Below are 14215 nucleotides of genomic sequence, written 5' to 3'. Positions count from 1 at the left end.
TATTATCTTTGATATTCACCTACAGCAATTGACGAAATCTCTTATGTCTGAAGACTTAATATATGAAAGATTTTAGTAATGAGTTTTTAATAACTGGGTAAACATAGTAAGGGGTACTAATCTATCTATGACATATCATGAACTTAAACTTGCGTTTATAGCGGTATTAGCGCAATTCTAACATTGAGATTGCTAGTTAGGATGACATTTCAGAGTCAATATTGCAATTTATTTCATCCGTTTGTATAATAGTTTACGTGAGCTCATAGATCGATTACTTATCAATAACGTACAGTTTCGTGTATTGCAATAAACTTATCGACTGTCCTTATTTTTTGTGTACCGCCCCCTCTTTGCCATTAGACGTTCCGTTCGGCGAAAAGAACGATCGACATTCTCACATTGCCTTTGCGCAGCAGGCATGGCGCACGTTAGCCCCGTATTCCTCTTTATAACATGTGAGTACATTTTTTATTCATATATTTTACACAACCGTTTTTAGCCAGTGTTATGTATCTTTCCAGTGTTTGTATTTTTATATTTATGAATTCATAGTGATTAGTGCCCGTTAGGTCTGCGAGGTAGGTGTTATTTGTATACAAAGGTTTTATATTCCAGTGTTGTTAATGAATACGTAAGTAGACGTCTGTACACATACTATATTAGGTAAGTTATGTTGTGTAACTTGCTTAATACAGCTTATTGTAAATAACTATAATGTGAATAGTATACTGATGAATTTGATATACATACCTAATTTATTATAACTTTTAATAGCGCTTTAGTGTCTATTTGGTAATTCACTTATAAATTTTGGCAGGATTTTATATAAGTTTACTATAACGTGTACTTATTATCATTTACTGAGAAAATTACGCTAAGATGAAAAATAAATATTAAATAGCGATCTTTGGTATGAATTTACAACGTCAAAAAATTATAGGTTTGCACGGCATATTACTACTTACGTACAAAATGTTATCTAATCAAAATAGTACTTCCCTCCATTGTAACACATTTTGCATTTTGGTAACTTTTGACTTTTTTGGCGACTTTTAGCAGCGACTTTTAACGCGCGTATGTAAAACAGTCGCGCGCTTGCATCGCGTTTGCATCACTGCTTGAAATCGCGCGCGTGTGTAAAGGTAGACGATTAGCGACTGCATCGCATTTACATCGCTGCTAGAAGTCGCTATGTGTAACCGCTCTTAGGCGTGAAACACACAGGACGACAATACACGCGTTCGGTGTATTGTCATCCATATAAATACACGGAATTAGATCCGCCACCGCGGTCCTGACCCGACCCGCGCCCGTCCAGCACCTGCTCTTTATATGTTTCACGCTTTAAAGTTATTTTTCCTTTAAAAAATATCAACTGCCTACGCTGATTTTGCTTAACAATACAACTGAAACTAAACAAGATATAAAAAACCGCTTACAGGGAGTTGCAAATCTCGTTTTGTTGTTTCCAGATATGTTAATAACTCGATTTCGCTAAAAATTTTGATTACGTTAGGTTATGAAAGTTATGGATAAAGACAGTGTTGAGACTTTAGTAGATCATTGATCAAAACATGAAGTATTTTTAAGGCATATTATGTGTAGTGATGAACAGTAACAATGCTATAAAAAGAACCTTGCAAATCGATATCAATGTGAGACTTATGAAAACTTTCATAAGTCTCACATTGATATAGATTTGCAATCCGTATTGATGACCTCGGTTGCGCAACTGTTTGCATTGTGGCGTTGGAAAAGGAGGTCCCGGGCTTAATTTCCGATTGGTACCAGTACGATAAATATTTCTTTTTTCAAATTGGTTCTGGTCTGGATGTTCTGGATAGTGCTCTAAAGTCAATTTGGTACTCTATAAATGTTATTTTTATTAAAGGAAGTGTAGAGTTTTTAATGATTTCTAGAAAACAAAGTTTTTAAATAATAATTATTGGAAAATTATTTATATTAGATAGAAACTTCGTTGTGATTACGTAGGTCAGATAAATCATTTTTCACTTTCCTCACTAGATATAGCCTCTATATGCTTTGAGTGAGTAAAGTCACATATCAAGCAATAATATAAAGAGTCCGCTTTTAAATTAGAATTTTATATTTATAAGACGTAAGATACAATTTTCAACAAACAATAGTTTTAGTTTATTTAACCTTAGCTGAGACCCGCTGTGCGACACTTGGGTATTTAAGTATGATATACACGTTCCACTGACGTATTTTAGTTGCAAAGCGAGTGTTCACATTTAAATTACGACGTAGCTTTGCAATTCTGCATGGCTTCTGTACCTATGAAATACATTTTTCCGGATAAACATGTTTGTGCCTATCTTAACCACCATGTTTCTAACAATAATTAGAAAAAAAGAACCACATCAATTATATACACCACGTCGACCTATGAGTCGACCTATGAGCCTTCTGGTTATTATAGAAAAACTTCGAAAAACAATTTGTTTTGGATAAACAAAAAATACTATCCAGTGTTATATTTTAAATATTTTCATTCTTATAAGTAAACACTAAGTTTAAAAGAGGCAGAATGTCTTGTAGTATTGCATAATTCAATTTAGTAGCAGTAGAGCTCCTTGTGAAAGAGTTCATCCAGGGTTGTAGTACTGCCACCTTACCTATTTGTACTGCCAAGCGGTAATGTGAGCATTACTGCGTTCCTGTTTTGAAGGGTAAGGTGTTGATGAAATTACAGGCACATGAGACTTGTCAACTTATGTAACAAGGTGACGGGCGCAGTGGCAGTCCGTGCCTTAAATATTGCGATTTAAAACTCTGAGTCGCACTGCAACTGTTATGGACAGGCGTGTCCCTTAACAGCAGGCACTCGACTTGTTCGTCCCGTCACTTGATATTATAGGCAACACAGCGAACGTATTTAAATACTTGTTTGAAAATTTTACCTTACCTCATTTACAATGCGTTCAAATTCACACGTAAAAAAGTAATAGTTCAATCTGTTGGCCAATGGTACGGCGAAATTTGATTATATATAGAGTCATAATTCCTTTATTTCTTTGTTAATTTATATCTTCGAAATGTTTCTACTTACGTACAAAATCCGTACAAAGTGTATACATGTAGGTAGATGTTGTGGTTCAACGATTCCAGTTAACAGTTAAGTTACCCAACCTGCAAGTGACGCAATGTTGCGTTCCAGTGGAACGTTAAATTATATTGTTTAATATTACTGATACACAATGATAGAAATTGGAAATCAGTGTATTTTCACTGGTATGTACTACATGGGTGCTATCTGCCTTTCATAATTTAAAACGTTGAAGCATTTGTACGAATAACTCTTATTGGTTGGTTAATATACATGTCCACTAGGAAGGAGTTAGGTCATAGGACATTAGACGCATTCCGCAATTGTGTATTGATTCTAGAGCCATTCTTTATTAGCAGGTTGAACTCCACATTATACAGATAACATTAATAGCATATTTACATTTTAGATTCATTGAATTGAATTGATTTTTTTTTAAAGAAGCCATATTATTTTTCAGACTGTTGTGGCGGCTAACAAAACCTATGTGTGGACAATATCAAAAAGTAAATGTAATTGCAAAATTGTATTGATGTCATAGGTATATTCTTAATAATAATTGTCATGGTTACTGTGACCTCCATTGCTTTTACAAACCAATGAAGAGCCTCGCGGTTTATTTTTTTCTGGGATTCTTTAACAATGTTATAATAACAATTACAATAATAATGTAAGTATTGTATGTTATACATTGTGTGTATATTTATGTGTAGAGGTGCGCGTTTAAACGAATAGCACTTAAAAAAAGTTTGCTTTTTAAAATAACCACATAAGCAAGCTTTTCAATTTAAGTGTAAGTGTTTAGTCTGTTCAATGCTCAACAATTTGATTTTTTACAACGTGCTTATGTTTCAAATCCCGCGGTCTATATTTCCTAAACAAATTAATTCGTCAATGTAAATAACAATTTTTGAAATAAAAATAAAACTCGTGTTTTACAAAAGAACTTACTTATATTAAAACCTTCAGTGGTCTACTCTTGCTTTTCGCTATTAGCACAACGTTGCAAGCTTTTTTTAACATAAAAGTCTACGCGCTTAAACGTTTTTCGAAACGATTTTGTAAGCTTCAAAATACAAAGCTCAAGTGAAAAACTTTTAAAAAAGTACGCTTTTTAAAAAAATTACAATGTTTTAACGTTTAAAAAAATAAGCAGTTTTCCCATCTCTTTTTATAAACTTTGTTTTTATCCGTTTTTAAACTTAGCTTGTCACGTTATGCATCCGCCTATTAATTATTCTGAACCCAATTCCCCGGGTTGACTGGTAGATAATGTCTAACGGTATTAAGTCCGCTGTTTATTTTGTGCGCAGTAAAGTTTAAATTAAAATAAATAATGCGTCAGACAACCAAATACCTGGTCTCAAACCACAGTGACTTCTCTGTACTGTGGGTACCAGAAACAATATATTCGCAATATGATCGTACCGTAAAGTGAATCAGAGACCTCTTCATCCAAACAATTGTTCTAGCGAGGACGTGGTACTGGATTTTATTTTTTATTTTTTAATATCAAGTAACGGGACGAACAAGTCGTGCGTCTGGTGGTAAGCGAGACGCCTATCCGTAACAGTTGCAGTGCTATTTAGAGCTTTAAATCGCAAAGATCTTATGGGCGCTACCACTGCGCCCATCACCCTGAGAAATAAGTTGACTGTAATGGGACTTCCCATGTGTAACATGCCAATCTCTATGTAACACGGGGCGAAATTATTAGTTTTATTTTCTCTTCTAAAAATATTCTGTATTCTAAAAAAACGACTGTTATATTAGAAATCTGCAGTGTGACTCGATACATTTCAAAATTCAAAATCGTTACAAAAAAAAACGTTAAACGACTGTGCTCATTCACCGATGTTGTGAATACTTTACGGTAAATGTCATCGCCGTGTACGTGTTAACAATTTACATCACAATAACGAACTAAAACTGAATCGAACGATGTAAATAATTTTTACCATCTGCTTTACAATGTTATAGCTACATCGATACAATCGATGATTCCGCCAATGTCAAGTTAAGGAAGACACACGTTTTTTACTCAGAATTTGCCCGGTGAATTTCGATAGGATTCGCTGAAAGAAGAATCTATAACAACAGAAAACATACACAGACTATTACAGAACAAATTGTTACTTTAATAAATTTACACAGGACATACACAAAGGGGAAGTGGACTAACGTTAGGAGGTAACTTATACAAAATTGCGTCCATTGGTACTAAAGCTGACGAACATAATATTATAATAATTACATCATTTAATATCATTTATTGCAACCATTGTTACAAAAAAATACTATAATAGTATCACAACGGATACTGGCAAGTATAGCAAATTGTACATAAATCTAGTTTGTATTATAATAACATACCTATAATTTATATCACTAATAAATTAATATTACTAATTCTATCATTTATTACTTCTATCTATGTACACACGCCAGCACATCAAGCTACACATTGACGTATCTTGTTCCGCTGCAATGGAGGCGATTTTTGAACAAAAATGTGTAGTCTAATGTGCCGTTATCCGTACATTAATTTATCGTTTCTCAATTTTTTTTCAATGGCTGATTGACAAGGAACATCGAGTATATAACCAGGAACAGAGACGAAATGTCATTTAATTTGTTTGAAAACTATTCTGCCAAATTATTTCTGTGTCAACTGCGCTACGATTGGCCAGCCTGAATTTGAAACAATTGACGGGTGTCGTCAACTGTTTCACTTCAAATCGACCAATTTAAGTTGAGCATTGATATAATGGACGAAAATTGCAAAATTACATTTTTTATTACCGATGAAATGTGATTCCGTTTGTTTTGTAATTACATGTTTTGCTGTTTTTCCCACACCACCGAATGGAACAGCCCCCATTGTGAGAGACATGATCTTTATTACAATAAATACAGAATATTTTTGGAGTATACGGAGATGTGCACACAGGTCCGTTGTGATTTCAGTGCAAACGAGAGTTGATATTTAAAAGTGATATAAGGCCCATTTACCTGAAGAATTGCCAGGGATGGACGGCCCTTATTTCGTCTCTATTTCTAGATACTCGATGACTAGGTATAGCTTTAGCGAGGCATAATTTCGTAACTGTTTCAGTTGCGAAACAACACTTTTCCTTAGTTTATTATAAATCACATTTACGATGCACACGCAAACTGCTTCAACAATGAAGTAACTTAATCCCAATTTTTTTGACTTCTGACAGCGATTAATACAGCCTTGTGTAATAAGCATTTACACAACTACACATCGGTTCAAAATACGAAATCATAATTTAAAATTTCAACGTGAAGGAAGACATACATACACACACACATATATACAGTATATTCATAATACCTATTTTAGATTGGGAGTCTGTATTACTAATAAACTCACACATTCACTCATTCTTAATTTGAACACTTCAAAATCTTGATGATAATTGGTCCTAGTTTCTGATTCAAAAAGAAATAACAAGTTGTAGATTATTAATAAATTTAAATTTTGCCCCTATATATTGGCATGTCGTTGAATGTTCAATACCTATTAATGCAAGTTACGAGGTTTCGATATTACATTGAAATTTCAATCAATGTGCTGCCATCTAGCCGTTAATTGCTGAACGACGACGAATTGGAGTTATTAATTTAGTTCTCAAAAAAAGAAGCGACCATATTGCAGGGGTATAAGCTTTACTTTCGTTTCTTGTAACAAAAAAATTATTTCGATAAACAGAAAATTGAAAATTTATTAAATAAAACGTACCGATGATATGAAATACCACCACTGGTAATATTTTTTGGTGCAGCTATCATTTTTGCACTCCAAAACAGCCCAATAAGGCATTTTTCTACGATCTTAGAAAAATTGCACGAAAAAATTACACAACCATACCATATAAAGCGAAAATGACGAACTGAGCTGGTCTTTCGAGGCCTAATAGTTGGCACCCGTCGGATGCTAACTAACCACTTCTAGTGTCGTATTCTAGAACTCTACTCAATGCTCAAGTCAGGACTTGAGTATGATTCAAAGCACTAGAAATCATACTCAAGTCCTTGCCATTAGGGTCGTATTTCCAGTGCTTGAAATCACACTCAGATCCTGACTTGAGCATTGAGTAGAGTTCTAGAATGCGACCCCTAGTGTATTTATTGTTCCATGACTACCACCGTAGATATACGAGCATTAGTATTGCGTTTCGGTTTTGGTGAAATTACAGGCACATGGGATTTGTCAACGTCTCTGGATGACGGGCGCAGTGGCAATGCTCCTCAGATCTTTGTGATTTAAAGCACTGAGTGGCACAGCAACTGTTATGAACAGGCGTGTCACTTACCACCTGGCGCACGACTTGCTCGTCCCGACATTTGGTATCATAAAAAAAACGAGTGATGTTTAATTATTTTCAAGATTTCAGGTGTAATTTGTTTACATATTTAATAAAGATTTTGAATTGAATTTTAAATACCAACATGATTAACATACACGTCTCACACTGTATTATACGGTTTACTTTACCCATTTACCAAATTATCTGTGAAAATGTAAACTTTTCGTGTATGGAAACATAGCCTTATTTACATACCGTATGCTCCTATACGTGTTAGCTACCTATTGTATTTCCTTCAGTTATTAATTTCTTCTTAAGTCGATTCCAAGAAGACCTCTTTCCACTTTCAAGATGCAAACGAAAATCGCAAACTCTATAACAATGGCGTAAAAGAAAGTTTATCTAAGTATATATATATGATGACACGAATTTTTCTTGTGACATGATTTCTCACAGTTTCCCATTGTGAGCTCTAGGTTAACGTCGTCACAATATTTATGTTCTATGTCAATGTCTTAGATATGCGGAATAATAACAAAACCTTCGAGAATTAATACTGACACTGGCGATGATCGCCATATATTTTTTTTATATTGTTTTTATAAACTGGAACTACCCAAGCCTAGGGGCCGCCATAAAGGAAATAATAATAATAACAAACCTTTACAGACATATAATATACCAATATCTGTTCAAAACCTTACAATTACAAATTATTCATTCCTTTATTTTTTTCCATCCTATAAGATGCAGACGTACCGAAAACACGAAACACGAACAAAATTTCTTACAGTTGGTTTTTTTTTCAAAGATACAATATGTTAAGAAAAAAAACCATATCATAGAAGGTTAACCTTTGTTCAGGACCCGTGAAGCTCTGCATGTCATAAAACTTCTGAAGCCGTGTGAAGTTCTCAAATCCAACTGTACTGTACAATATGGCAACTTAGGCACAGAATGGCAAACTCTCAAATTGTCTTAAGACTCATATTGAAGCATACCTGACTCACATGTCATTAAAATCATTATAAACATAATAAAATGCTTTGTTACTGTGTCACATGTTCAAACATTTAAACAGTTATGGGACCGTTCATAAATTACCTACGCTAGTGAGATAGGCAATGCGGTATCACCCGTTTCGTGACGTCACTGCTAATACGTAAACAGTAACATGGTCGACCCCTGTGATTATTATCGGATTAAAGTCTCTTTTACCAATTTTCGTCATTTTTAATAATATATACATAACACAAATTTTGCAGATCGCTTAACGACTATATCTAAATGTTCTAGTAATTCTTCCATTTTTAATTACAATTTTAAGGCTTTAACTTTTAAGTGTGAACTTTAGATGTGAAATACGATAGTACCGTACTTAATTACTGTAGGTACTTGATTCTAAGCCAATCATAACTTTATCATTTGAGATTCATTCAGCTGGCGAAAAATATAGTGTCACCTCAGGTACTTGACCTCAAAAGAACTCGCAAAAAGTGGACCTTGGAAACCTGTTCTCGGCAGGATGTAATGACGTTACGAATAAAAATAAATCAACTGGACATAAACTGGATGTCTCCGCATACTAAAGAAGCTCTGTTCCAGATAACTGTAAATAACTATTTACAAAACAACATTAGGTAATGAAAATTATAATCGTGTTAATTTAATGAGTTAAATACTCCAAGATACGATACGACGTCGCGCCCGATACTGGTTGGATTGAGAGATTGAATACCCTCTTACAAGGACGTTTTTAGGAGTACAAAACACAAACTCACAAAATGTTTTTTCTTTGTTTCCAGTATTCCAAGTATGCCGACTGACGTTATCTGCAACAGAAACATGGTATTCAGCAAACGTTATAAACAACGGAGACTTCTCACCGAAACCTATCTCGGAGATTTTCTCTTCTACTGAAGCGCCACCGCCCTTCTCTACAAAGAATCCAATTGTCGTTTTATCTCCCTCTCCTTCACCTCAGAGAGTATCTACCGCATCAATATCGACTTACAATCCGAACGGAATAAACTCTTTCACAACTTCAACCCCATTACCAGAACAATTTTTATCGACCAGTCCATCAGTACCGACCGGGTCCAATTTCTTCGAAACTCAATCGACATTTTCCTTGCCAACTCAGCCAGATAGGGCAGAATTTAGCCCGTTCCCGTTTCAAATAATAGAACAGCCAAATGGCTTGCCCGTTTTACAAGAAAAGGAGAAACCACAAGAACCTCCTAACTATTTCGTAGTATATCAACAGCCTCCCCGAATACTTGAAAGTTATCCTAGCGGCCCACAGCAGGGCTTTGCATCCCCCCAGACTACGTTATCAACTTTACAGCCAGAAATTTCAACTCCGCAGTCTACTTTCTCAACTTTTCGACCAGAAATATCGAGTACCGAATCCATATTCTCGTCCGTGAATAACGAGCTATCATTTTCACAATTTCCTACCTCAACAATGCGTCCAGAGATTTCAACCATGTCATCAACATTCTCTACTTTGATACCCGTCACAAACGGATTTGCAGTTTCCGGTTCACCTGACTTTACTTCATCTGGAACCACTTTTTCAACTGCACAACCTTCACAAACTACTTTTACCTCGACGCCACGGTCTACGTCTAGTCTCTCGACGCTACCGTCTACGTCTGGTCCTTCGACATTATGGTCGGCTATTTCTACAGTCTCTACGCTACGCCCACCTTGTAGCAATGGCACAGGCACACTTCCATTTGGCTTCAACTATCCGTCACTCCGAATCAGAATGGTAGCGCCGAAAGGTTCAATAACCAACATCCATTTGAACCCGCTCGCTACGCCGTCTCCTAGACGGACCAAAACTACCAGAAAGCCAACGACGGCAAGAACTCGTAAAACGAAAATAACGAGAAATAACTACGACATGTGTTTAAACTCTTGCAGTGGAAAGAAGGCACCAATATGCGCCGCCCCACTGGCAAAGATTCCGATAGATCCAAATACTTTGAAGGGATTCCCATCAATATGTCATATGGCATGTTTTAATTCCTTCAAGAAAATTCGTAAGTATTATCTAGTTGTTTTATACCAACTAATTAATTACCAAGACTTCTACCAATCCCACTAACGTGTTTTCTAACTTCAATTACATCAACTGGACTAACCTATTGCTTAGTCAAGCAGTAAAAACTAAACTGAGTAGGCTATTAGTTAACCTGATCTAGTTGTAGTTTGAACCAAAACAATGGGATTGCAACCAGACATATAAATCATGTATAATGTACATATAAATCATTGCAATGTAGATGTACGTACCTATTTCAATTAGGGACTTACCTAAACTAAAAAAATAATTCTAATTTGTCACATTCATTAGTCAGATAATTTTTTAAAGAATATACAGGGCTATTTGAAAATACTTACCTCGCAGGATTTAATTACTAACATCATAAACAAAAACTTTTGTTCCATGACATAATAAATTTACCAAAAATAAATTTTCAAGTTTTTGTTATACACGTTTTAGACCTGTATTTAGTAGAGGTAGTAAGTACAAACGTGCAAGCATCCTCTCCGACGACCCCCACCCTCAGTCCTGCGGTTTGCATCGGACTAGTACTTTCGCTAACGCTTTCTTTTGTTGTCACAATGAGTTATCACAGCATTAATTTAAATATTTTTATTTGTGTACGATACTAAAACCTGCTGAATTATGAAAAGTCGTGAAACAAAAGTTGTTGTTTATGATGTTAGTAATATAATCCCGTTAGGTCGTTAGTATTTAACAAATAACCCTGTATATCGTTTCCAGTATTTTTTTACGTTCGCCAAATCTGAATACTACTGTAACATCCCTAATTCTAACGATCGTCTAATCTATCTAATTTAAACGGTCTTAACGTGAAGTTATCCTGTTTAATGTATTATACCTCATCCTTCATGCAATAATTCAAATAATCGATTACAGCCCAAGTAATTGCCCACCCGCTTTTCTCTATAGAACACAATGCACTTATTAGACTGTGTAATTTTAACTTTTACTATCATAATCAACCGTATAATCGGCTATTATGCAGTCGATTCATTAGTATCGCATGTCATTTCTTTAAATAAATCTATATATAAGCACCTATACATTTATGTTACTAAACACATAATTTCATTAAAGAGTCTATACAACCACAAAAGGCTTTGATTGATTTCGCATATCGGTGAAAGTGTTGAATCAATTACTTTAGAAAAAATACATAGTAAAATTGAGGATATATATACATATTACTATACAGTGTGAATATACGATTCCTCAAAATTTTCACGATAGAAAAAAAAATCACGAACTTACCTCGAAATTTTACAAGAAAACCGCAACCGCAAGTATATAACCAGATTAAAAATGAATTTCAAATATTAATTTCAATATCAATTAGATTTTAATTACAAAAAATCATTTGGAAACTGTATATTATATAACAATCAGTACAGAGTATTAAAAAAACAGACGTTAAAAGTCATGCATCCCCTAGTTTGCCATCCTTAGAGGTGGAATATTTTCTTCAAATTTAAATGGGATCGCATCTGAGGTACCCTCTTTCCAACATAAAAATAATCATCAACATCGGTTCACAAAATATTGAGTTATCGCGTAACATACATACAAAAAAAAACATACAGTCGAATTGAGAGAAGTCGGTTAAAAAAAGTATATTTCGCATTTCCTGATAAGTGTGATTCGCGTACTAACTTAACGTACCTACTTACTTACATTTAGGCAGATAATAACAAAACTTGTATTATTTTCCAGAATACGAAATGCTAGTGGACGGTCGATGCGGCAGACTACGCAATCGGATTCGTCCACTGGACTCCAATACTAAGCTTAAGAAAACGGAACTTGACAAAGCACAGTACACAATTGTGAATGACCCACAAACAATCGTAGAGGTTTCTAATTTGTCACGCTAGACAGTAGTTTGTTGGGCTGTTACGCATTCGACTACTAGATGGCGTTGTAAAAACGATAATAATTCGTAACTGTCAATAACAACAAAATGGAAACTCCTGAAGCCCTTAGAGGATGGAAAAAAATAACTTAAGCCTCAACGAAAAGATTGACAAGATAAAACTTTGGACTAACGTCGTGGCGAAGATTCTTTTTCCTATTGACAACAGAAATGATATCATGACAGCGTCAACATCGTAAGGTCTAAAATTAAAACGCTTGTCTTCCTTAACTTTGCTGGAAACACCGACAGTGTCGAAGAAGCTTATAAAGGTGCTTACAGATTTGCTCGATTTTTGATGATCTTTACATCACTTTTGGCGATGGATAAATATAAATCAAGGTTAAAACCAAACAAATTTGTATTTGCGTCTACGCCAATTTAAATTCCACAGTACCGATTGTCACAAAATACATTGTCGATGGTCTATTGCTTAGACATTTACTCGATTTTGTCGATCGTCAAAAAATCAAGCAAATCAGTACGCACCATATCACACAAAAATTTATTGATTGAACACGTCCGTTTGTTTTTATTGTGCAGTGCCGTTTAGACAACTCCAATCCCATTTAGGACTTCATTTGTGTCTCAAGGGATAGTATTAAGAAGTTACTGTAATTTAATGCAAGGAGACTGAAATTAAAAATCGTCATTAAAAATGTATTCCAAGAAAAGATTTCACTCCGTGACCCCACCGCTTCTCGTAACTACTTAATCCATAGGATGTTAACCGGTAGACAGCGCTTTGCACAGAAGCTACACGGATCCAAATGTCCAATGTACAACAAAGTAAGCGTATAATGTGAAGTGCGGCAGTCCTATATGTATAGTTGGTACTTTCATCGGACTGTGAAAAATATAATATATTCAACATTGTTGCACATCACAATCGAACAAAACGCTACTTTAGGTATAAAAGGTCAACAATGGCGACGATCGTCCTTGCCATTTTTAAGGTATATTTATTTAGAGAACAACTGATATCAAACCATCTAACGAACTACAATTTAAAGAGTTTGGGTTTGAACCCACTTGTCAGTTGATATGATTTCGTTGTCGTTGCAATCGTCACTACACTTTATGCTTATGCGTACTCAACAAATATAAAGCTTGAAAAGCTGATATATGAAATCTAACCCTTAGGACATCTTCAATCGGCAATATTCATTCTACCTAATTAAATAATCGAATGTGACTTGTGTTTTGAGTGAAACTAATTTTAATGACACTTCTGGGGGGCTACCGCAACCTCTTAAAACAATATTACTTTAACCTTACATTGACTTTTCGTACCATAATGCGCTTAAAGTAAGCTTATTATAATGTTAAAACTGTCATGTTTTATTGGCAGCTTTGTGACTATTCATTCTCTCAGTTCGTACTATGACGCGACTTTAACGTTAAAGTAATTATTGCTCTTATGTCAAATTTAGCAATCTTAAAATAGTCACACGGATGCAATGGAAACAATATTATTTTCAGTTTAATTGTCTTAATATTGATTTGTAATGATTAAAAGTTGAACTTATTTATTTACATATATCTCTTCAATATTTTGTTTATTTTTTAGTTAATAGCACTAAATAATTTTCCGCATTATAATAGCGCCATCTATATGCTCCTTGGCGAAACTAACAGTTGACACTAGACTAAAGTTCTGAATTGACAACGTGACTATGAAGGCTGAGCTTGTTTTATTCATTTTTCTTCATAATAATGCGGAATAATTATTGAAAACAATGTAATTTTAATAGATTTTATAATTACATACTTTTCTTAACAGTCAAAATTCTCTGAATGTAAATAACATTAAGTACATG

At 34.7% G+C, this 14215-nt stretch overlaps 1 protein-coding gene across 1 annotated transcript; it reads left to right on the top strand.

Moving 5' to 3' along the window:
- The first annotated feature begins 369 nt into the window (after positions 1 to 369).
- LOC113229607 (flocculation protein FLO11-like) lies at positions 370 to 13535 on the top strand. The gene is made up of 3 exons (XM_026463267.1): positions 370 to 458; positions 9213 to 10457; positions 12197 to 13535. The coding sequence occupies exons 1-3, from the start codon at positions 422 to 424 to the stop codon at positions 12355 to 12357; spliced, it is 1443 nt and encodes a 480-aa protein (XP_026319052.1). The 5' UTR covers positions 370 to 421; the 3' UTR covers positions 12358 to 13535.
- The last annotated feature ends 680 nt before the right edge of the window (positions 13536 to 14215 follow it).

This window comes from Hyposmocoma kahamanoa, unplaced genomic scaffold, assembly GCF_003589595.1.
Source record: "Hyposmocoma kahamanoa isolate Upper Pololo Valley unplaced genomic scaffold, ASM358959v1 62, whole genome shotgun sequence".
NCBI lineage: Eukaryota > Metazoa > Arthropoda > Insecta > Lepidoptera > Cosmopterigidae > Hyposmocoma > Hyposmocoma kahamanoa.
Note: the sequence above shows the minus strand (reverse complement) of the source record. Positions and strands in the feature narration are given on the sequence as shown.

Coding starts and splice junctions, on each gene's coding strand:
- LOC113229607 (XM_026463267.1), top strand. CDS start 422: ATGGCGCACGTTAGCCCCGTATTCCTCTTTATAACAT. Junction 459..9,212: donor CGTATTCCTCTTTATAACAT/GTGAGTACATTT, acceptor CTTTGTTTCCAG/TATTCCAAGTATGCCGACTG. Junction 10,458..12,196: donor TAATTCCTTCAAGAAAATTC/GTAAGTATTATC, acceptor ATTATTTTCCAG/AATACGAAATGCTAGTGGAC.